The 25,474-nt window shown below is 41.7% G+C and overlaps 1 protein-coding gene across 6 annotated transcripts in view; it reads right to left on the bottom strand.

Moving 5' to 3' along the window:
• Positions 1–7,966: 7,966 nt before the first annotated feature.
• Positions 7,967–25,474, bottom strand: part of atosb (atos homolog b) — a 143,909-nt gene continuing 126,401 nt past the window's right edge. For all 6 annotated transcript variants that reach the window (XM_078219476.1, XM_078219472.1, XM_078219475.1 and 3 more), the window contains 3 exons: positions 22,914–22,982; positions 13,291–13,487; positions 7,967–11,085 (listed from right to left, as the gene is read on the bottom strand). In XM_078219476.1, the coding sequence (XP_078075602.1) occupies positions 10,932–11,085; positions 13,291–13,487; positions 22,914–22,982 (420 nt within the window). In that variant the 3' untranslated portion in view covers positions 7,967–10,931. The remainder of the gene's footprint in view (positions 11,086–13,290; positions 13,488–22,913; positions 22,983–25,474) is intronic.

The following is a 25,474-nucleotide window of genomic DNA, read 5'->3' as shown; positions in this document are numbered from 1 at the left end:
TTGGCTGTGAGGAGTGACCCAAGTAGGGAAACTGATTGACCCTGACTCTGCATTTAGCAGGGTTTGAGATTCAACTGTATGGTCTTAATTCTGCCAAGGTCTAAACAAAAACAATCATTGAGTTCTTGCATTGTATGACCCCAAACCACGATGTCATTGACAATGATCTTGCAGGATTGGCCTGCAAAGAGTTGCTCCATGCACAGTTTGAAAACCTTGCCACCAATGGAGATTCCAAGGAACATGCGGAGAAAACGGTATTTACCTGCTGAAAACATGAATGCAATGAGTTTCGAGGATTCTTCAATTCTGCGATTTGCCAGAACCCACATTTCTCATCCAAAAAGCTGAAAACTTTGGCATTGGGCTCATCAGTTATAACCTGTTCAATCGTATTCAGATGGTGCTGAGGTCTGAGGAGTGCCTTTTTTAAAGTGGGTTGAGTTGATGCTGTCTTTCCTTACTGCAGCCATCACTGCTGAAACTCATGCTGCGACCTCGTCAATGGGAGCTATGACACCCAGTGTTGCCATCCGATGCAGCTCATCAACTACCTTCTGCTTCATAGCTTCCTGGAGCACAGCTTGTTGGTGGTACCAAATCATCTAGCCTCATATGGTATATTACAGGTAGTTTACCAATGCCATCATGGTTGAATAGATCTTTATATTCTATCATTTCTGGGGCCTGGTGCTGCAGAGTGTGTACATCTGGACCAAAGTGGATTAGTTCCATTGTAATGCTGTCCCAAAGATCCAACAATGGCCTTACAATCTGGGCGACAGTATGAAATTTGAAGCTGCCCTGTGTGCAATAGAGAGTGGCCACACTTTCTGTAGAGATGGTTCATCCGTTGTACACCACAAAGTCCATCTGGCTGTTAGGATCTGCTGCAGCATATGGGTCAAATTCCTGCAGCATTTACCTGGGCAGTACATAGCACTTTGCTCCAGTGTCAATCTATACTTCAGTTTTGCATTGCTGCAGGCAATGCACAAGGTGGTGAAGATCTCACCCTTCACCGTAATGGAGTTGACACTCTCACAGTAGAGTGCTGTTGGAGGTTCAGTGGTTGGATTGATCTGATTGAGCTCCAGTTTATTTACCTTGTTTGTGCTGGAAATCCTGGAGGAGTGACTGGCTGCAATGTGGCTGGCAAAGGAAGCTGGCCGTGGTTTGAAATTGTAGCATTTCGCATAAGTTCCATTTACCACATTCATTGCAACATTTACCAAGCAGTTCTGTTCTGTTAGTGATGGCTGCCGCAGTTGGGGCAGGTTGTGCCCTATATTGTGAAAACTTCTGTTTCCCACCTTAACTTTTTGCTGCTATTTTCTGACTGCTCATTCAGCATTCGGATGCTGACGGCTGATTGCAATGTTAGATCTTTCTCATGAAGAAGCTGCTTGCAGGCAAGATCATTGTGGACCCTACACACAATGCGAGCCATGACTAGCTCCTGGATGAAGGTGATGAACGCACATTTTTGGGCTAGAACTTTGAGTCGCTGTGTAGGACTGAATCGATTCATCAAACCTTTGATTGGTAACATTAAATGTGTGTCTGTCGGATATGATGTTCTTTACTGGCAAGCAAATGCTCTCAAACCTTTTAAACAATATCTCCTCCTCCATTTGTAAAACACAAGAGTCAAATTTCTCGACAGCCTTGGGGCCCACTAAATTTATTAAAGTCTATGCCTGTACCTTCTTTGATTTGTCTGAGAGACCATCACGGCAGTAGATGCCCCGCTCTTCTTCAAACTTTGCCCAGTTGTCCACGATTTTTTTGTCGAATATGAGCAGGTTGATGCGATGACGTCCTTGTGTCATTGCATTTGCTCCTGATACAATGTAGAAGTGCTGGATTCCAATGTCTGGTGACCAAGGACTTAGAACAACAATAGTTTAGTGAATACTCTGAGCAGCTCTTACATGCTGTGTATCTGTCCGCACTTGGGGGTGGGGGGGATCTCCCACATGACAGACACATGGCCCCTTACGTACCCATGTTATCCCAGCATCCACATGACCACCCAGTCTACAGGCCAACCATGGAAAGCTTCTGTATTCAGCCTTCAGTGAGGGTGGCACGTGCTGGTGGAAACTGAGCTCAGTCCCTTTACTTAATTCAGACGTTGGGAGTTGGATCCTCTGCCTCCAGGTGTTTCCACTGACACCAACAAACAGACCTCGCCTCACACAAAGTCAGTGAGAAAGGTCAGAATGGGGAATCTGGCACATGGACAACCGCTGATTAACAATCTGGTCAGTCAATCGCTGTCCTGGATCTGGCAATCGAGAATCCAAAGTATCCAATCAGCAGTGGCAATGGGTGAGATCACACAAGAGAACAAATTCAGTGCTGGGCTACATACTTCCCAGTTAGTGCTGAAACATTGATTGACTGCATCATGCCAGGATTTAAAAAAAACATTTCTTTCAAACTTAGGAATGATGGCCAAGTCGATTTTGTCCAAGTCCAGTCATAGAATCATAGAAACCCTACAGTGCAGAAGGAGGCCGTTCGGCCCATCGAGTCTGCACCGACCACAATCCCATCCAGGCCCTATCCCCACATATTTACCCGCTAATCCCTCTAACCTACACATCTCAGGACTCTAAGGGGCAATTTTTAACCTGGCCAATCAACCTAACCCGCACATCTTTGGACTGTGGGAGGAAACCGGAGCACCCGGAGGAAACCCACACAGACACGAGGAGAATGTGCAAACTCCACACAGACAGTGACCCGAGCCGGGAATTGAACCCGGGACCCTGGAGCTGTGAAGCAGCAGTGCTAACCACTGTGCTACCGTGCCGCCCCTCAACTCACAAGTCAAAACAATTTGGCTGGAGTCCAAGTCACTGACTCAAGTCACTAACTTCCCATGTCCTGGATAACCACATGTGCAACAATTGCCATCAGCAACAGCAGCTCGAGTTCCAGAGGTTGAGCAGCAGCTGGTTTCACTGTGGTGCATCTGCAAGGTTGAAGGTTTTGTGGAAAGTATATTTATAGATGTGGTTACCCCGCAGCTTAAGAGTGTGCAGTGACAGAAGGAATGGGTGACCAGTGGGCAGTCAAGAAGAAACAGGCAGGTAGTGCCTTTCACATCATCCCCTTAGATGTTCCCTTCCTAACAGCACTGTGGGTGGACCTGCACCACAAGGACTTCAGCAGGTCAAGGCGGCAGCTCATCACCACCTTCTCAAGGGAAATTAGGAATGGGGAATAAATGATGGGCTAATCAGCAATGCCCATATCTTGTGAACCAGTAATTTTAAAAAATCTCACTCTCTAACCAGTATTCAGTTTTGAATACTGATAGAAGTGATGATTTATCTGACGAGTGCAGCCAGAGCCAAGTCCATGGCACACGGGTAGCTCAGCTGTACAGGAAGCACAGAGAAAACTGGAGGAGCAATTGTGATAGGAGATTCGATAGTTAGGAGAACAGACAGTTATTTTCATGCCCTTAGACATGAATCCAGGATAGTATGTTACCTCCCTGATGCCATGGTCAAGGATGTCACTGAAGGGCTGTAGATCACCCTGAGGGGTGAGCAGCCAGCACTCATTGTCCACATTGTATCAAACATAGGTAGAAAGAGGGATGGGAGTAATCTCCAAATTACTCATATGAGTATAGAAATAGGAGGATAAAACAGATGAATGTGTGGCTGGAAAGATGGTGCAGGAGGGAAGGCTTTAGATTCCTGACATACTGGGACCATCTGTGGGGGGGAATGAGCTGTACAGACTGGACAGGTTGTACCTATACAGAGCTGGGATGCTATTGGAGAGGGTTTACACTAACTTGGCATGAGTGTGGTAACCAGGAGATAACATCAGAGAGAAATACCCAGGTACACAGATTACTGGAAGAGGCAGAATTAAAATTGATATGGAGGTGGTATTGGATAGGTTGTCTGCATTTAAAAGTTTGTAAAATACCAGTCCTGGTGGAGATGCATCCAAGGAAGTGTAAGTGAAAATTAGGAAGGCACTAGCCATAATTTTTCAATCTTCTTTAGGTTCAGGAGTGGTGCCAGAGGACTGGTGAATGGCTACGCCTTCTTTCAAATAATTCAGGACAAAATTAGTAGTTATTTGGAAAAATATGAGTTAATTAATAGTCAACACAATCTTAAGTAAGTGAATTGAACACAATTTGCCCTTAAGTTTTTTGATGAAATAACAATCATGTGCTGTTGATGTGGAGTACGTGGACTTCCTAAGGTTTTTTGATAAAATGCCACGCCACAGTCTTTGAGAAAAGTTAGAGGTCATGGAATAAAAGGGACAATAACAACATGGATACAAAATTGGTTTACTTACAAGTAACAGAGGATAGAGGTTAATGGTTGTTTCTCAGCCTGGAAGAAGATTTATAGTGGAGCTTCTCAGGGAATGTTTGGATCTTTGCTCTTCCTGAAATATATTAATGACCTATAACCTTGGCGTACAGGACACAATTTCATAATTTGGGATGATACGAAACTTGGAAGTATTATGACCATGAAAAGGATAGTGCAGAACTTTAAAAGGATATAGACAAACTGGAAGCGTGGCTGAACAAGTGGCAGATGAAATTTAATGCAGAGTAGCATGAAGTGATTCATTTTGGTACAATAAAAGGGTACAGCAATTAAAGAGCATGCAGGAGCAGATGGATCTGTGTGCATCTCATTGAAGGTAGCAGGAGAGTTGAAAGTGGTTAATAAAGTATACTGCATCCTGAGCTTTATCAACTGGCGCATAGAATACTTATGAATGGAAGTTGTTAAACTTGTGTAATGAATTAGGAACAGTAGGCCACCTGGCTCCTTGAGCCTTGCTCCACCGTTCACCAAGACCATGATTGATGTGAGTTTAACCTCCCACCTATCCCGATGACCTTTCATCCCCTTGTTAATCAAGAATCATATCTACCTCTTTTAAAAATATTCCACCACCAGTTCTAAAGACTCATTACCCTCAGGAAGAACAATTCTCCTCACCTCTTTCTTAAATGGATGACCCTTATAGATTCTCCCACAGGAGGAAACATCCTTTCCACATCAACACTTCCAAAACTCCTCAGGATTTTATATCTTAAAACATTGGTCCATCCTCAAATGGAGGACTGCGTCCTGTTCTGGGAACCAGTTTAGGAAGAATGTGAAGGTATTAGAAAGAGTGCAGAAAAGTTTGAAAGAATGGCTCCAAGTTGAGAGGAGATTTGACAGAGGTATTCAAAATCATGGAGAATCTGGACAGATTAGATAGGGAAAAACCATTTCCATTATTGGGATCAATAACCAGAGGGCACAGAATTAAGATAAATTTATTAGTCACAATTAGGCTTACATTAACACTGCAATTAAGTTACTGTGAAAATCCCCTAGTCACCACACTCCAGTGCCTGTTCAGATACACTGAAGGAGAATTTAGCATGGCCATTGCACCTAATCAGCACATCTTTTGGACTGTGGGAGGAAACTGGACCACCCGGAGGAAAACCACGCAGACACGGGGACAACGTGCAGATTCCGCACAGACAATGACCCAAGCCGGGAATCAAACCTGGGTCCCTGGCTCTGTGAGGCAGCAGTGCTAACCACTGTGCTGCCCCACAATTGGCAAAAGCAGCAATGGCAGCTTGAAGAGAAACATTTTTACGCAGCAAGTGTTTAGGATCTGGAATGCACTGCTTGGAAGTATTGTGGAGGTAGGTTCGATCAAGACATTCAAGAGGGAATTGATTATCTGAAAAGGAAGAATGTGCCGGACCAAGGGGAGAAGATGGGGAAGTGGCACTCTCCTTCAGAGAGCCAGCACCGAGACAACAGGCAGAAGAGCTTCCTTCAGTGCTGTGGCCATTCAGTTTCACACCACATTGTGCTTTTGCTTAAGGAACTATTAGAACATTTTAAAAGCGTAATCTATTATGTATTAGGATTGTTCTGACACCAAGTTCACCTCCTTGATCTCTTGGCTATCTGGGCTGCCAGGACTAGAATGATGAGTGAAAAGGAAAACAAAATGAGGTGGTGGTGAAAATCCTATATTTTTCAACTTTAGATACTGACGCTTGCTGGACTACAGGCTTCACAGGTGTCAACATTCTTCATAGAACCCTTACAAATAGTCATTTTACATCTTCAACAATAAATGCTTACAGGACCTCAAAGTCGAGTTTGATCATGACACTTGACATCTACTATCATAGTTATCATACACCAGCAGGCATTTATAGCAATTGGTCATAAAACCTTAGATTCTCCGTATGACAGTATCACGCCACATGGTGCTCAGGGGCAGTACGATGACACAGTAGTTAGCACTGTTGCCTCACAGCGCCAGGGACCCAGGTTCAATTTCCAGCTTGGGTCATTGTCTGTGTGGAGTCTGCACATTCAACCTGCGTGTCTTTCCTCCGGGTGCTTTGGTTTCCTCCCACAGTCCAAAAGATGTGCTGGTTAGGTGCATTGGCCTTGCTAAATTCTCCCTCACTGTACCCCAACAGGTGCTGGAGTGTGGAGACTGGGGGATTTTCACAGTAACTTCATTGCAAAGTTAATGTCAGCCTACTTGTGACACTAATAAATAAACTAAACTCAATTTGCTCAATGCGCTGTCTGAACATTTGAGAGCACAGTTTATTATTGAATACTTTAAAATCTTCAACCACACGAACGGAGTGGGAATGGAGGGATACAAAAGAATGGTCTAGTTTGGACCAGGGAGCGGCGCGGGCTTGGAGGGCCGAAGGGCCTGTTCCTGTGCTGTATTGTTCTTTGTTCACACATTCTGCTTTTTAAGACACTATAAACTCACCTCTTTGATCAAATTTATGGTAATCTGTCCTAATATTTATGAAGCTTGGTGTCAAACTTTGCTTAATAAATGCTCTTGTAAAGTGTCTTGGTATGTTACTATGTTAAAGGTGCTATATAAATGCGCAGTTTGTTGAACAGACAATACAGTATTTGCATATGAAATTTTTAAGCGCAATAAACTTAGATGCAGTGGTGAGGAACTTTGAAATTATAAAGTTATCATACAATTTCAATTGTTCAAGAAATGAGTGTTTCTCATCTGATTTCAAGATTCAATTCTGGAAAAGTTATACCGTTAGATTAACCATAGGCAAGCATAGAAAGGATGGAGGGGCATCAAGATTAACTGCTGAAATTTGCTGTCTCCAGTATTAGGCATGACCCTGGTGAAGAGCAGCTTCCTTTTTTGGGCATCGGTCTGAGCAACATCACATGCTTTCCCTGATCACCTTTATCAGCAGCCAAGGTCACTAATAGTTACTTTGTACTTGGAATTTCAAAATGTTTTTATTTTTTTAAGTTCTGATGGATATGTTGTTAGTTGTGTGTTTGTTAGCCTGGTGTCAGTTTGACTCAATAATACCATTCTTACCAGAGTCAGAAGAATGTGGATTTACCCTTAAACACCTAATCTAGACTTGCACGTACGTTTAGTACTGAGTGATGGTTACATAGTCAAGAGGTGTTATAATTTGCTTGTTAATGAAGCATTTGAAGAGGAGCAAGAAATTTCCCTGGCATCCTGTTCAATATCCCTCCCCCAACCAATACCACCAAAAACAGATAAACTTGTTGCTCATGGGACCTACACAACTGCAAATGAATTGATTGATGGGGAGATGGTTCAGAATATCCTGAGGACTTGATAAGGTGCAACATAAATGCAAGTTTTTTTTTCCTTGTGGTTCTGTCTGTAATGTACTTTCAGCTCCAGATGACTACCATGGTTCTCTAGCTTTCACTTGAATGTCCTCAAAGATGAACCTCCTACCTGGTCTTGCTTGAAGTGTTTGGAATACTGTGATACACCTGCAAGGCTGTATTCATTGCAAATTATACTCATTTAACAGCCACAAGATTGAGGCAAAGCAATTATCTTTCATAAAGTACAATATGTAAACAATTTTAGAGGACACCTTTCTGTAGATAACCCAGTGCTTTGGGTTGAATGTACTTTTTATTAACATTGCGACACTCCTATTAACACATTAAACTTAAAATCTACACAATTATATTACAAATATAAATCTGCACACCATAACATTATTTCAAACAAATGGTGAAAATACTTTTCTTTAAAATTCAGCATTCTGTGGCATACTGTAAAATACTTGTCACGATCACATGTAGAGGAGTTTTCTCAGGAGCCGGAATGTATAACTTGGCATACTGAGAGTTGAAGGCACAAATACATGTGCAGTGCAGGTACAGTATTGTGCAAGAATGATTTTGCGATACCTTTATTAAACCAGGCACTGTTATTTCTCATATGGCATTTTTCTTCACAGATGGATTGTCAGGGAAGAGTAAGCCAAAGGCCAGATGCTTCCTTCTGCTCATTTCCTCCTGGCACCCAGCTGAAGATTGAACTTTACAAAGGCCTGCCTGAACTTTCCACCAGATAATAATGTAAAGGCCAGCCTCCAAACGAGAATTAAATTTCAATTGAGGCAGGGGGGAAAAAAAAAATAGAGAATAATTTATAATGAAGGATAACATGACTGCTATAGTAACGGAATAAAGAAATATCTCTATAATGAGAAGTTTTCGGTCAGATGAAGCCCCTGAAACTTACTGTTTAAAATTTAATCCTGCGGGTTAAGTTTTTACAATTATAACTCTCTAGCTGCTTCACTAAACATTGCAAAAATGCTTATCGTTGCCCTCAAGTCCCTTACAAGAGAACAAAGCAGAAAGTAAATTTGTCTCTTCAACTCTTCCCTCTAATTTTTGTTTACTTTTACCCTTCATTTTACTGTTCCTCACCTTTCCCTCTCCATCTAGCTCTATTTTCTCTCTTTTACAGAATTGGGGCCTATATTCCATTCCCATGGACCCTGGGATGACCTGGCATTATCTTAGGGCCTTCCTCATTGTACCAATTTTTAATGTATAAAAAGTATTTCAGAACGGATGGTGGTCAGTTGGATCTCATGCATTGCAGTCGGGTGAAGCACTCAGACCTCATTCTGTGCACCTTCAATATAGACATTTACTTCCTTGCCAATATTTCTCCCATCCTCTAAAAACATTGACTCCTTAATGGGATAAGGCTTCCACAGGCTTGAGATGCCAGAGGGTACCTCTCCCTAGTGGACCAAGATAACTGTTGGCAGGTTATTGGAGAGGGAGAGAAATCACAGCCAAACCCCAGCTTATTCTTACTCAACACCTTCCACATACATTTCTAGCTAATTACCAGCAGTTGAAGCCTGTTTTTTAAAGCCTGTTTTTTATTTCTACACCTGTGGGCATCTAATGGCAATGTAGCATTTTTACTGCAGTCCAGGTGAGATTAGTTACAACTAGCCAGGGATGAAATTGGATTATCCTTTTGGTCTATATGGATCAGCAGCTTTCAAGGTTATGCGATCGGGGTAAATTCCTGTACTGTACATAAGAATGGACTCAAAATATTTTATTTTGCACAAATTTTAAAGAACATTCAAAACCAACATTTTTACAGGAACAGTTTATTCCATCAAAAAAAATCTACCTCACTTAGCTTCATGTTTCTACAACTGTTTCAACAATGTGATTTGTAGGTTTAAGAGTTTGGACAACAATGATGATGATAACATAAACAGATGTAGATTTCTGAAGCGTACCTTCCAAAGAGAGTACCACAGTGCATAATGAAAAAATCCTAACATTAGGAAACATCTTAATTAACACTTTAACCTATAGATGGTCTATACAAAAATGTATAGTTTAATTTATTCCAGTCTAGAGGGCTACCTGGATGTCCATTGTCTAAGAAAACACCCCCTTCCAAAAACACTTTGGCAAACGTGAAGATCATTAAATATACCATCACTAAGTGCCACAGTGCATTTGTATACACATTCTGTGCACCAAGTAGCACAACCATTTGAAATGTCACGTGTTGGGTGTGTGAGTGTGTTGGAGGTGCAGGGGCTAGATATTCCTCACTTGGTTAAGGAATAATGCAAAAATCAAACTAATCGAGTGTTTCCCTTCCATCTTATGCATTTGCTAATGGAAGAATGTGTTAGCAAAAATTAGGGAAGAAGTTTCACACCCACCCTCTCAAAATAGAAAATGGTGCTTGGCATAGGTGAAGAAATTAAGGCAAAGAGATAATTTAAAAATGGAAGAATTCACTTTAAAATCCAAAATAGTGTTCATAAACTGCTGCCAACTCCCCCATGTTTTCTTACCTTCCCCTTTCTCCCTATTCAATAGTCTGGTTAATATTAATTCTCTATACAAGGAGGCAATATTTAGAACAAGTTAAAATCAGTTTATGCATCAAACTGAATTTTTGGTAAGACATTTAAACCAATTAAACACATAATTCTGTTTTTCGAGAGGAGGGGTGAAAGTTCCCAAAAGTATAAATGAAAAAAGAAGCATTACTCAGATAAGTGCCTCTTAAGATGTGCCTTATTAAATACTGCATTCGATCTATAGGTTAAAGAGTTAAAACCACCATTTTCTATTTATTTCTTCCCAACACTGCAAATATTTGTTTTTGTGGCCCTGATCATTTTACAGATAAGAACCACATAATTACAATAATCATTAATACAGGCAATGGAAGATATTTAAGGTAAATAAATCAGTGTTTCAAAATAAAATGGGATGTTGATACGGAGGACAAGGAGCTAAATTTTGATGAACTGAGGGCAAAAGTGTCTATTAAATATTGTAGGTTTACATTAAAGCAAGTTTCCTGTGCTTTTCAAAATCAAAATTTACAGAATGCCACAATTGGAAACTGCACTTTAAACAAATCCTTAATGTTTATTACAAAGCATGCGCATTAACACTGAACTGAAACTGAGATTTTGTTCCACTAGTTAGAGCCAGTTGCTAGATAAATAATCATTGAACTGCAATATAGATAATCTTGAAATTGATGTGCTAAACTCGTGGTGAATATTTTGGATTTCTTGGCATTTCTGTAAATGACTTTAACTCATAAGGTATCCCAGAATCCACTTCACTTGATTTTCGGGAAAACAGCAGCCTGATATCACTGTGCAAGTAGATTTTTGCAGACTTTGAACTTTGAAACCTGCACAATTAGATATAAAAGTAGAATGTGGTGAATATTTGGATAATAAAACTTATCAATTTAAAATTATGCCAGTTTCCAGTGGAAAATTCCCAAATACCCTACATATCAACTCAAATCCTGTCAGATTAACAATCGATGATATTTCCCTCAGACCAAAGGGAAGGAATTTTTTTACGGCCAAACAGAATTTGACTCATCCCCATCACGCACAGATGATCAAATCTATTTTCCCTTCCGTTTCTGTACTCATACTGGGGCATAATTCCAGAGGCATTAAAGGATTGCCAGCACCTGATCCAAGTAGCACAGTGGCTAGCACTGCCGACACTCAGCGCCAGGGACCTGGCTTCGATTGCCGGCTTGGGTTCCTGTCCGTGTGGCGTCTGCACGTTCTCATGTCCGAGTGGGTTTCCTCTGGGTGCTCCAGTTTCCTCCCACAGTCCAAAAGACACGCTGGTTAGGTGCATTGGCAATGCTAAATTTTCCCTCAGTGGACCTAAACAGGTGGCGGAGTGTGGGGACTAGGGGATTTTCACAGTAACTTCACTGCAGTGTTAATGTAAGCCTACCTGTGACACCATTAAATAAACTTCAATCTTTAACAATGTTTTGCTTCTTTTCAAGCTCAGGATGCTGGAGCCAATTGCATTGCCTCCCCGGACAAAGCTGGCTAACTCTCCGCTGTTAAATGTTTGAACCAAGGGTCCTTATAATCTGCCTGATTGGATACATTTCTTCGGCAATCTATTGGGAGCTAGGAAGACTTGCTTCAACTCTGGTTTTGATGAATTCTGAAATGGTTGATGGTCCAATGTTTGATCTGCAAACTCTGCCACATGCGAGGCAGATGTTGCTTGGAGAATTAGACAGTTGTTTGGAGGTTTGGTGCACTCCTGCTGCAAATAGAGCAGCTTGCTTCAGATTTAACATTTAACCATTGGGGAGTCCTCAATTTTTGGGAACACTTAGCAACTCCTCTAATGACAAGACTGGGAATGGATGCTCATGTTGTATTATTCTATGGTTTGTTGGAGAAATGCTGAATATCTATTCATTCTTCAGTTAATTTACTAAGTTATGTGAGGATGATTTTGCATTTTACACAAATACATACCATGTTTGTGCATATGGGTTCTGAGAGAGATAATCAAACTACAAAGTTAACTCCATTTCTGTCTCCCATAGACCTGCTGAATGCTTTCAACATTTGGTTTTTATTTCAGAATTCCAGCATTCACAATATTATATTCTTGTGTACATACTACTAATAAAAATAATTATTTTGAAACTTTAAAAAAAAAGTTAAACCGAAATGTTTAAATGCTCAAGACCCACAGCCCAATGAACTGACCCATCAATAGAACCAATGGTAAATGCACTGATTTACATTTTGAGCGGGGATGGGCACGATAGACCAAATGTTCTCCGTCTCTGGGAGAAATTTAATGCCCCTCAGAGGTGAATTGAGGTGGGGGGACTGTGTGATTGAGGGTGCGAGATGGAGATTCTGCCACATTCCCTCCCCCTTCCAAATAAGTCTGGGGTGAGGAGGCTTGTGAGTGACATACTTACCGAGGGGACAATGGAGGACCTCACATGGTCACTTGAAGGCCTCAACCTATCACAGCTGGTATTCAACCAGCAATAGACATGGGCCATCTAACCTTGCGAGGCCACTCAGCAAACCCTATTAGGGTGCATTAAGCCTTCTAGTGGATGGGTCCTTAGTTCAAAGCCGTTCCTTGTCCGATCGAGCTTCCCGACATCAGGGCGGGGCAAGAGACTCCCAGCAAACCACCCCACTGCCCTTGCTGCAAAATACTTCCCCCACCCAGCCAATGCCCTCTCCCCGGCAACCAGCCCACCCACTGTTACCCGTCTCCAGAGGATACATCACTGCTCCTCTGCGGAGGTCCCAATGAAATAACAGCAATGGCCAATGGCCACCACACCCTAGGGCTCTGCCTTGGATCAGGTACTGCAGCTCTGGGAGAGGGTTTCCACTCTGTTGGGTCCTTAATTCAGTGAGAGGCCTGACATCATCCACAAAGGCCTAATTACCTCATCGGGCCTCCATGGAAAGGTGTTGTGTGGCTATGACCAGTGGGGGAAACTCATGCCGCCACCACTATAGTCCACCCTATGATTCTATGAAGAACAAAGAATGCTTCTTACTCGTGCACATTCTCAGAATTTACATACCTCAAATGAATCAAATAACATAGTACTTTCTTCTTCACTTCTGAATTTTCCATATTTTCATGTGTCCCTTCATTTTCTTCCACTGGCACCAGAAATATTCTGTGTCGCAAAAGTGTAATGTGGTTTGGTGGCATGTCGCTGAAGTCATAGGTCACTAAAAACATCTTGACCACAGTTTTGTTTGGGTTGAATAAGGTCTGCAAATAGACAGCAATTGTCAGGGTATCAATTTAAAATCAACAAAAGTAAAGAAGTGTAGCCTTTAATTCAGTCAGATTGATGTTTACAAATGATGATCTCATTAACATCTCAGTAAAAGTATGCCCAGCTATCTCAAACTTTTACCTCAGAGGGTGGGAGGGAACGTGGGAAGAAAAGCAGCACTTAGCATTTCAGAATCATATGGTAATTTATGACTGGTGTACACAAAAAAAATAATAAGCTGTCAATTGAAATATAATTGAACCTAAATAATAAGCATTATTAATGCACAGCATAAACTGTGGGGGGCACAGTGATTAGCACTGCTGCTCCACAGCGCCAGGGACCAGAGTTCAATTCCCAGCTTGGGTCACTGTCTGTGTGGTCCCTATGTCTGCGTGGATTTCCTCCGGGTGCTCCGGTTTCCTCCCACAGTCCAAAAGACGTGCTGGTTAGGTGCATTGGCCATGCTAGATTCTCCCTCAGTGTATCCGAACAGGCGCCGGAGTGTGGCAACTAGGGGATTTTCACAGTAACTCCATTAGAGTGTTAATGTAAACCTACTTATGACACTAATAATAAACTTAAACTGGTGCATGGAGTTGCCTCATACTGCCGCCGCCACTTCCTTTCAAATCTTCCATCCTCATCAACTCCTCAAAAAAAATACAACTCTGGACCCTTGCGTTCTTGCAAAATACTGTCCCGTCACCAATCTCTCCTTTATAAAAACAAAATACTGCAGATGCTGGAATCTGAAACAAAAACAGAAAACTGGAAAATCTCAGGTCTCAACCTGCTGGGTTGAGCTCTGACGAAGGATCATCTAGACTTGAAATGTTGGCTCTATTTTCTCCCCACAGATGCTACCAACCTCTCTTTCCTCTCCAAAGTCCTTGAATGTATGTTGCCTCCCAAGTCCATGCCTACCTTGCAATCAGGTTTCTGCTCCTGCTACAGCACGGAAACTTGCGGACAGGAGATTCAAGGACTTTGGAGCCCCTCGAACCTCCACAAATCAGTATGTGAAATCATGGCTGATCTGTGATGCAACTCCAATTTAAATGATCCTTTTCAAAATCAGAAATGACATCTGATGCAACTGTGACCATATAAAGCATCTTTCCTCCATCTGTATGCAGCCTTTGAAAAGACTGACCACATCATCCTCTTCCAATGCTTTTCCTGCATCCAGCTGGGCAGAACTACCTCACCTGATTCCATTCCTGCTGCCCATGCCCTAACTCAACTCATCTCCACTGGCTCCCAGTCTGGTAATACTAAAATTCTCATCTGCGTTTTCAATACTCTTCATGGCCTTGCCTCTTCCTATTTCTATAATCCTCTTTGAGCCCTGCCACCTTCAGAGATCTCTGTGCTTCTCATGCTTTCCTGATTTTAATCGCTCCACCAATAGTCTCCAAGGCTCAGTTGCCTCAGCCCCAAACTCTGGAATTCTCCCCAAATTTCTCCTCTTTAAGATCAAGCTTTTGGTCATGTATTTTAACATCTCTATGCAGCTTAGTGTCACTTGTGCCACAGTGAATGTTGGGAATAGGCACCATTACTGATCCGCTTCATTAGAAATATGAAGTAAATATGGAACCAAGAACAGTCATGGGAAATTTTAATATTCCTATTGAATTGATAATGCAATCAAACAGGACAAAAACTATTGGTAATTTTCTGCACTATTGCCAAAACAACATAGAAACAAAGAGAGCAAGAGTAGCATAGAGCCATTTGGCCCTATGAGCCTGCACCGCCATTCAATATCATGCTGACCTTCTATCTCCTGAGCTCTCCCCATACCCCTTGACACCTTTGTAGTCTAGAAAGTTATCTATTTCCTTCTTAAATGTATTCAGTGAATTGGCTTCCACAGCCTTTTGTGCTAGAGAATCTGACAGTGTTCCACCCTCATTGGAGAGCTTTTTCCCCTCACCTCAATCCTAAATAGCCTACCCTGTATCCTGAGACTGTGATCCTGTATTCCAGACACCACCACCCTCCGCCAGCCAGAGGAAAAAAAATCAACTCTGCATCCAGTTTGTCCAGCCCCGTCAGAATTTTAAATGTTTCAATGAGGTTCCTCTCCTTTTTCTAAATTCCAGTGAATACAAGCCCAGTCGATCCAATCTCTCCTTATATGACAAGTCTGCCATCCAGGGAATCAGTTTGATGAACTTTTGCTGAACTCCCTCTATGGCAAGTGTATTACGTTTTGGATAAGAAAATCAAAACTGCACACATTGCCCCATGTGTGGTCTCACCAAGGCCCTCTACAACTGCAGTAAGACATTCTTGCTCCTGTACCTGTCCTCTTGCAGTAAAGGCCAACATTTCATTTGCTGCCTTAACTGCTGGCTACACCTGCATGCTTGCTTTCAGTGACTGGTGTACAAGGACATCAACATTTCCCAATCTTTTACCATTTAAATAATATTCTGCCATTCACATTCATCCACATTATACTGCATCTGCCATGAATTTGCTCACTTATTCAACTTGTCTAAATCACCTCGAAGTCTCTTAACCTCCTCCTCACCACTCATATTCCCACCGAGTTTTGTGTCATCAGCAAACTTGGAAATATTAATTTTGTTCCCTCATCCAAATCATTTATATAAATTGTGATTAGCTAGTGCCCAAGCACTGATCGCAGTGGGAGCCCACTAGTCACTGCCCGTCACTCTGGAAAAAAAAATTCCCATTCTCGGTTTCCTGTCTGCTATTCAATTCTCAATCCATGCCAACATGTTACCCCCAATCTCACGCGCTTTACTTTTGCACACTAACCTCTTACATAGGACTTTATTAAAAGCTTTCCGAAAATCCAAATACACCACATCCACTGGTTCTCCCTTATCTATTTTACTTGTATTATCCTCAAAAAACTTCAGTAGGTTTGTCAAACAGGATTTCCCTTTCACAAATCCTGTTTTCCCCCAAACAAAAATAGGTCAACAAGGAAATGAATAAATGTATTAGAAAAATGATTCAAGTAGGAAATTCTAGCTGAATCCACTGAGGACATTGACACCTCCCAAAGTACTGGACCAAATCTTCCAGTCTCCAGAAGATCCAGAGACTGGACATATGACTGAAGATACACATCAGGACCCTGAGGAAGTCCTGACATGTGGACCAACTTACGACGGGCAATTCTCCTGCTCTCCAGGCCCTCTGCAAATGTCTCCAAGACTTTAGATAGGTTCACAGTACTTAACCTAAATAGTTACCCAGGAAATGTTAGACAGATCAAAATCTAGTTTATCATCTTGATAATTCCACAGCTGAATCCCCAATGATTCCCCTAGCGCAACCATTATCCCCCTGACTAAACCCCCCCCCCAAACCCAACTACCTCCTCACTCTGGCTCTGCCCCCTCACCCAGCATACCCATTTACCCATCCACCAACATTCATTCACTAACATTCAGACTGGAACATTCAAACTTATCATGTGGCAGCTAGAGTCATAAAAATGGGGCATATGCCAATTCAGCAGAGTTCCATGATGGACTCTGTGCATTTTCACGAAAGCCGGGCTCAGAAAGTTCCGGTAGATGTGCCTAGCAGGGTCAAGTTGGGAGAAATTCTGATCACAGCAACAATCCAATGATTATTGCCACTGCTCGGAAGATCTGGGCCATTGTTATTTTTAACATGCAACATCTGTTTAACAGGATGCCTAAAGTTGTAAACTTAAAACTATAGACATCTTGTTAAACAGATGTTGTATGTTAAAAAAGTTTATTTATTAGTGTCACAAGTAGGCTTACATTAACACTGGAATGAAGTTACTGTGAAAATCCCCCAGTCGCCACACTTGGACACCTGTTCGGGTACACTGAGGGAGAATCTAGCATGGCCAATGCACCTAACCAGCACATCCTTTGGACTGTGGGAGGAAACCGGAGCACCCAGAGGAAACCCACACAGACATGGGGAGAACGTGTAGACTCCATACAGACAGTGACCCAAGCCAGGAATCGAAACCGGGTCCCTGGCGCTATGAGGCAGCAGTGGTAACCACTGTGCTACCCCACAGCTTGAAGATGTTTCCCCAGATTGTGCCAGTCTTCAAAATAGAGGAAAAGGATAACAGACTTGACATTCCAGGGTGATTAACCTTAACAGATTTATTAAAGTAAGAAAACAGTATTACAAAAAATATGGTATTGAAAAATCCCCAGGATTTAATATTTTTCCCACAGGTTTTAGAGGAAGTTACTAAAAGAAATTACAGATTCTTGAGCCATAATCTTCCAAAGCACTCCCAATTCAGAAGTCACTCCTTTAGAAAGAAAAATTGCAAATATAGCTCCATTAAGAAAAGGGAAAGAGAAATCATGAAATAATAGGGCTGCTTACTCTAAGAGCTGCTGTGGGGAAGTGATTTTAATATACAGTAAAGGACAGAGTGACTATAGATGGCCCACATGGTCTGTGCTAGGCCCCAACTATCCACTAATATTCAGCAAAAGCAAAATACGGCAGATGCTGAAAATCTGCAATAAAAACAGAAAATGCTAACGTTTCGAGTCTGTATTACTCTTCTTCAGAGCTAAAGAGCTAGTCACTATGTTTATTGACTAAGATCACGCAATAGAGAGTCATATGCTTGTCAATGACAAAGATTACCACAGAGACCAAATTGGGATTCATCCAGATCTCATATGAAGGCTTCAACACCCAAACCCAACTATCAAGTTCATCATCAGCCACAGTTTAAGCGAAGTGAAAAACATGTGGAAGATTAGTAGAGTCTTTTGGCAGATTTGTTCCCTTATATAATGATTTCTGTGAACTTTCCAGCAGGTTTCAAAATCATTTACTTAGATGTCCCAATTTTGTTAAACTGATCATCTCCCTGACCAAAAAAATTGTTAGTGTACACTTAAATTAAAAACACACATCTGATCCATTATTATAGCTTGATTTTAGCTATTTTATTTTATTTTGAAACCCCCCCCCCCATTGAAACAAAATAACCCCGCGATTTCACCAAAATTAATGGCTGTTAATCCGGATGTGTTTGGATTGAAGAGTTAACCTATTGGCGTGAAGGAAATATTTGTTCCAGTATCAAAAACCACAGGGAAAATTGCACAACAGAAAAGGGTAGGCAAAAGAAACACTGCAGTCAGTACCAATAAGCACAGAATGAGACAGCACAATTCTTGGAAAATGTGTTATTTACACAGAATAGTAGTTTAAGTACTTAAAATTACAAGAAATAGACTGATATTCTACAATGCACTCGTTGCCTTCACCAAAGAACAAGATGGAATTTCCCTTCCTACAGTTTACCATATGAGCAAGGATGTGTTAAGTAAGAACATACGTACAGAACAAGGAACAATAAAATATTCAGGAGAAGTGAGAATTCAAGAATGCAGAACTATTCCATCAGTACATCCAACTTTTAATCCAATAGGAATTTTTTAACTGATGGAAAAATGTAAATTTAAGTACTATCAAATAATGAGAGATTTTGTAAATAAAAGATGCAATTAAAGTATGGCTGGGGTTTTGTATCAAAATCAGGAAGCTGTCCCACAAATTAGTCAAGCAACAGAATCATATCTTTCAGCCCATAACTCAGACTCCTCCATCACCCTCGCTGGATATACCCCCTCAGACAGACCCATCAGAGATGGTGCTACAATAGAGAAGGATGATCCCTTTACATAGCACAGCTACCCACAAGTCCCCTCGCAGGTAACGCACAAGGTGACTCCTTCAAATTACAGTGTGCGCCTGGCTGCGCAAAGACATTCAAAAGTGTAGCACACTTGAGTAAATTATCCACACACTTGAAATCAAACACTATAGAGGGAATGTTGGCCCTGGGAGTCCTCAATATTGATCCCATGGAGTCTCATTGTATTGGGTCAAACATGAACAAGGAAACCTCTGACTGAAAACCATCAGCTGATGAAATCATCAGTCCTGCATGTTGAACACAGCTTGGAAGCAGCTCTGAGGGAAGCAAGGGCACAGAGTGTACTGGAGGTGGGGCGGAATCAACTGACCAGGAACTTAACTGGACCAATCATGCAAATACTGTGATTACAAGAACAGGCCAGAGGCTGGGAATTCCATTTCCAGACTTCCCAAGCCTTTCCTCTGTCTATGTGTCAAGGCAGGAGAGGGGGTGAGGGATGGGAGGTGCATCCCTCAAGGACCCCTTTCCAGAAAAGGTGCCCCACCCCTCAAGATCTGCTGCCCACAGATGCTCCCCAACCCCCGTGTCTTCCCATCAAAAACCTCACACCCCCCCGCCCCCCTCTGTCAGCGAACCCTACACTTACCTGGTCCTGGACTCCACGACTTAGAACCTGGGGACTGTTTGTAGTCCCAGTCCTGGCCACTGCTGCCAATGGTGCTGCTGGGACTACAGGGCTGCTGGCCAATCAGACAGCTCTAAGGCAGGACTTCTGCCTGAGTGAGAGGTGGATAGTCTGTCTCCAGCCAATCAATTCTCCTCAGAATCGAGGGGGATGCATTCCCAACTCTTTGGGGATCAAGGTGAGAAAACTTGCCATCTAAAAATGTCCTGCCCCAAGTCTCTTTGGGTCTCCACCATTTCGAGCTTTCCACCAGTTAGAAAGGATGTGTCCTATCCTTTTATTGATCAAAGTTGATGATCTCCCATTTGCCTCCATTGAATCTATTTGCCTCAGTATTTGATCTGATGCTTCCATCTACAATTCTTAGAATGCCAACTATCACTGTCATCAGCAAACCTGGATATGTGGCTTTCTTTCCCATCATTTACGTAGTTAATAAATACAATGAATATTTGAGGCCTCAGTGTCAATTGTTACAGGTCACCAAGAGTCACATCCTGTCAATTAAAGTACCTGCCCATTGACCCTCCTCTCCGAGCCAATTTCCCAACTAGTTGAATAATTTGCCTTGAATTCATGAGACTCCCTTTTGGTTAATAGTCTCTTCTGAAGGTCTTTATCAAATGCCTTGTGGAAGTCGATTTAAGTGGTATTCCGAGACATTCCCTTGACCAGTATGCAAATCACTTCTTCAAAGAATTCAGACAGATTCATCAGGCACAAATCCATGTTGGCCGTAAAATTTCCAAGGTTTTCTAGCACATTATCCTCAATTGTAGACAGTAGCAATTTCCCGACAACAGATGATTTAAGTGAACAGGTGCATAATGCCCTGGCTTCCCCCCTCTCATTTTTCTTAAAATGGTGGAATGACGTATGCATTTTTCCAGTCCACAAGATCGAGAGAACTTTGGAAGATTACAGTTAGGGCATCTGCAATGTTCTCACCTACTCCCTTTAAAACCCTGGGATGGAAACCATTTAGCCCTGGGGATTTATCACTCTTTACTGCCATTCTCTTATTATTAATCTTATTTAACTAATGTTTATTTTGATACATCATGAGATGAGATCTTCCGGTTGCTCACACTGGTGGGATCTTCTGGTCCCACCGATGGCACCCCCCCCCACCATGGATTTCCTTGTAGTGTGGATTGGATTCGATGAAAAATTCCACTGACAGCAGCAGAACCAGAAGATCCTGCTGCCAGCCAATGGCAGGAGACAGCAAGAAACACTCCGCGGGGGACTAGGGAATCACGTCCAATTCAATTGTAGTTTTTTTTAAAAAAAGCATAAAATGTTAGTTTGCTAAATAACAGAATCTTGAATTATTTACAATACTTAATCGAAAGAAAAAAAATCAATGTGATTAAAGATCATTATTGCTGAGGACATTGCACTGTTTCTTAAATTCAGCTTCACCACAGCACATGCTGAGGTGATGAACTGGCATTCTCTCCGTTTCAGTCGGTGGTCATGCGGTGAATGTCCAAGGAAAGTTACCAAGACATCCAAACAACAAGAATTGGCTTCTCTATTATGGAATGTTCTCTCTCCTAACCAAATGCAGAAAACGGAGGTGCAGATCATCAAGAGTCAAGACGGAGGGATTCCTCCCCAAATCTTTCTCTAAGAGTATGCAGGGTACTGTTGGGAGTTTTGCTATTGAAATCACACTACTCACCAGTACAGAAAACTGACAGAGACTTGGAGGGAAACTTGAAGGTGAAGGTGCTCCCATGACATTGCTCCCCTTTCCTTTTCAGTCAGAGAGATCACAGGGGAAGAGAGGTACTATAAAAATAACCTTGGTGAGTTGCTGCAGTGCATCCTGTAAATATTGTACACTCTCGTCAGTGTAAGCTGATTGGTGGTAGAGTGGATGGCTAGAACTCTACTTAAGTGAACTGCTGTCCTGGATGCTATCAAGTCTGTTTAGTTTTGTCCCAGTTGAACCTATTCAGCCAATAATTCCTTTTTCCTAGTTGTGGAGATTTCAGTCCAGACAATTTTGCCAGACTTATGGGAATGATATCATCTTAATTAGGTCTTATTTTCAACAGGAATTGTAGCAACATAGCTCCATGAAAAAGGGCACTCACAGTGGTAATGGAAGGGGTGCATTTGCCAAACACAGTTGCAAAAATTCTGTGCGCGCTCTTTGAGGTTGTCAGGGTATTGTTGACATTGTAATCTCTATTCAGACCTTTTTCTAGTCAATGTGTCGGCAATACAATTCCCCAACATTACAAATACATTGAGCATATTTGGTCAGCAATTTGCCCATAGGAACAGGCCATTCAGCCTTTTGAGCGTGCTTCACCATTCAATAAAATCATAGCTGATCATCCACTTCAATGCCTTTTCACCCCACACCATCCCCATATCCCTTTATGTCGTTGATTTTTAGAAATCAATCTCTGCGTTAAAAGTTCTGAGTGACTGAGCTTCTACAGCACTCTGAGGTAGAGAATTCCAAAGATTCTCAGCCCTCGAGTAAAAATCTCTCCCCATCTCAATCCCAAGTGGCTTCCCCCTTTTTTAAAATGGTCTTGCCTTGTTCTAGACTCCCCAACCCGGGGACACATCTTGCCTGTATCTGTCCTGTGTATTCCTTTCAGTATTTGCCGAACAATACAGTTTGCCATAATATTGCCCACCAGCACTCTCATAGAACATTTTCCCAGACCTTTGATATGTTATTGTTATGACAAAAGTAATAACCTAGAACAAGAAGAACTAAACTGTTGCATCTGTTGGCAAACTCATCAGCAATGGAATCTAAAGACTAACCCATCATTCAATGCCCAGTTCTCATCAGTATTTATTCAAAAGCAATTGCACCAGAAAATAATCTGGATTGTTTTTCTGTTCCTGAGTCAGCAGAGGTGGGAACCATTTTGAATACCTCAAAAATGCTCTGGCAGCTTTTTCAGAGTGTTTTCCAATGGTGCGCGACTGGAGAAACACGGTGCTTTAGATTAGAAATTGAAGAATGGCTTGCATGCATGTCTATTGTCATTGCTCTTAAAAAAAAAGTTATAGGATTGCCAAACTCACCACTTGAATGGTTCCTGCTTTGGGGACATTGTAACCCTTCTTGCCCAAAGATTCCAGATTTATCACACCCTAAATGGAAAGAAAAATATTACAGTAAATAAAGTAATAAAGTTGAAACAGTTCAGTTCCCTAAAGTAGAGGTTCCTCTCTTTGGGACTCCTCAAATTTAACATCTGTCGCTTACTCAATAGTCTGGCTTATGTAAAGTGTTCACAGTGCAACAGTGTAGACCCTTAATTAGAGCCTAATTAACTGGGCAAATAGATTAGTAGGAAAGACAGTAAGTAAGCAGAGGCAGACATTTCAGGATAATTCAAGGAAATGGCACAGGAGTGAAACAGATATTTTGCATAAGTCTTCTTGATGGAAAATACTTCAAACATGCCATTAATACTAAAGAATATGTGTGAGGAATTAAGTAGCATCACCATCATTAGAGAAATAGTATTAAAGAAGAAAATGGGGCTAAAGGCAGTCAAGTCCCCTGGCCCTGATGGCTTGCATCCTAGGATCCTAAAAGTAGTAGCTACAGAGATAGTGGATGCACTGGTTGTACTTTTCCAAACATCCTTGGATCCTGGAGAAGTACCAAAGGATTGGAAAACTGCCAATGTGAGACTCAGATTTCAAAAGGGAGAGAGGCAAAAAGTGGCTAACTTTAGGCCAATTAGCCTTGCATCCATTGTCAGGAAAATGTTGGAATCAATTATTAAGGAAGTAATAGCAGCACATTTGGAAAACCATAATCTAATCAAGCAGAGTCAGCACGGCTTCGTGAAAGGGAACTCATGTCTGACAAAATTATTAGAGTTTTTCGAGGAAGTCTCAACCAACGTGGATAGAGGGGAACCAGTAGATGTTGGATTTGGACTTCCAGAAGGCATTCGTTAAGGTGCCTCACAAAAGGTTAAGTCACAAGATAAGAGCCCATGGTGTTGGAGGCAGTATATTGGCATGAATAGAGAATTGGCTAATGGACAGGAAACAATGAGTGGGGATAAGGGGTTACTTTTCAGGTTGGTAACCTGTAACCAGTGGGGTTCCATGGGGATCAGTGCTGGGATCACAACTGTTTACAATATGTATTAACGACTCAAATGAAGGAAGCGAATGTAATGTAGCCAAATTTGCAGCCGACACAAAAGTAGTTGGAAAGGCAAGTTGCGAGAGGGATACAAAGAGTTTACAAAGAGACATTGATAGATTAATTAAGTGGGCAAAAAGTTGGCAAATGTAGTATAATGTGGAAAATGTGAAGTTGTTTATTTTGGAAGGGAGAACAAAAGAACAGAGTATTATTTAAATAGAGAAAAAAATGTTGAAAACTGCAACACAAAGGGACTGGAGAATACTTGTGCACAAATCACAGAAAGCGAGCACACAAGTAATCAGGAAAGTTAATGGAATGTTGGCCCTTATTTCAAGGGGTTTGGAGTATAAGAGGAGGGAAGTCTTGTTGCAAATGCACACAGTATTGGTGAAACCACATCTGGGAGTACTGTGAACAGTTCTGGTCCCCATATTTATGGGAAGATATCATTTCATTGGATGCAGTTCAGAGAATGTTTACTAAGATGATCCCCGGCATAGAGAGATTGTCTTATGAGGAAAGGTTAAACAGGTTGGGGCCCTACTCATTGAAATTTAGAAGAATGAGGGGTGACCTCATTGAAACATATAGGATTCCCAAGGGGCTTGAAATGGTAAATGCTGAGAGGATGTGTTTCCTCATGGGAGGGGCCCGGGTGAGGGGGCCATAGTCTCATAATAAAGGGGCACCAATTTAAGACTAAGATAAGGAGGAACTTCTTCTCTTAGAGGGTTGAAAGTCTTTGGAATTCCTTGCCACAGAGAGCTGTGGGGGCAGAATCCTCATGTATATTTAAGGCAGAAATGAATAGATTTTTGATCAGTAAGGGAATCAAGGGGTTATTAGGGAAAGGACAGAAAAGTGGATGATCCTACTGAATGGCGGAGCTGGCTCAACGGGCCGCATGGCCTACTCCTGTTCTGTAAGGTATAATGGCCTAATTGTATAGGCAGGAATCTATGCATTGATCAATTGCATTCTAGATTATTTCATGTCCAGAGTTAACAGGTTCAAAAGAAAATATTTTACATTTTAAAACAACTTTTTGGATGCCTATAAACAAAATCCATGGCACACTGCAAAATAACATGTTGGCAGAACCAGCTAGGGAGAGGTTATCTGGGCTGTGTCAAAGAAAGAAACTGGGGCAAAGATTTGAGCTCCTCCTGACTTAACTACTTAAAAAAAAAAATTACCTTTTATGGTGGCAGTCTGCAGCAGTCTCTAAAGACAGATTAAGTCATATGTAGACTTGGATTTCCTGAATGCAACTAGCGTTGGCTGCCTCAGGACAATTCAATATTGCAGAGGGGTCCTTAACAAGCATTAGGTCCCTTATCAACATATGGACCCAAAGCTTGGTTCATGGTCAGGCCCAAAACATTTTGATTGCCTATGAGGGCTAAATATTATCAACTCATAAGCAGCATATGTTTCTGCCCGCTATATTATAAGCTCAAGTACTTGAAAA

This window comes from Mustelus asterias, chromosome 1 (genome assembly GCF_964213995.1).
Source record: "Mustelus asterias chromosome 1, sMusAst1.hap1.1, whole genome shotgun sequence".
Taxonomy (NCBI): Eukaryota; Metazoa; Chordata; class Chondrichthyes; order Carcharhiniformes; family Triakidae; genus Mustelus; species Mustelus asterias.
This window is presented reverse-complemented; position numbering and strand designations above follow the sequence as displayed.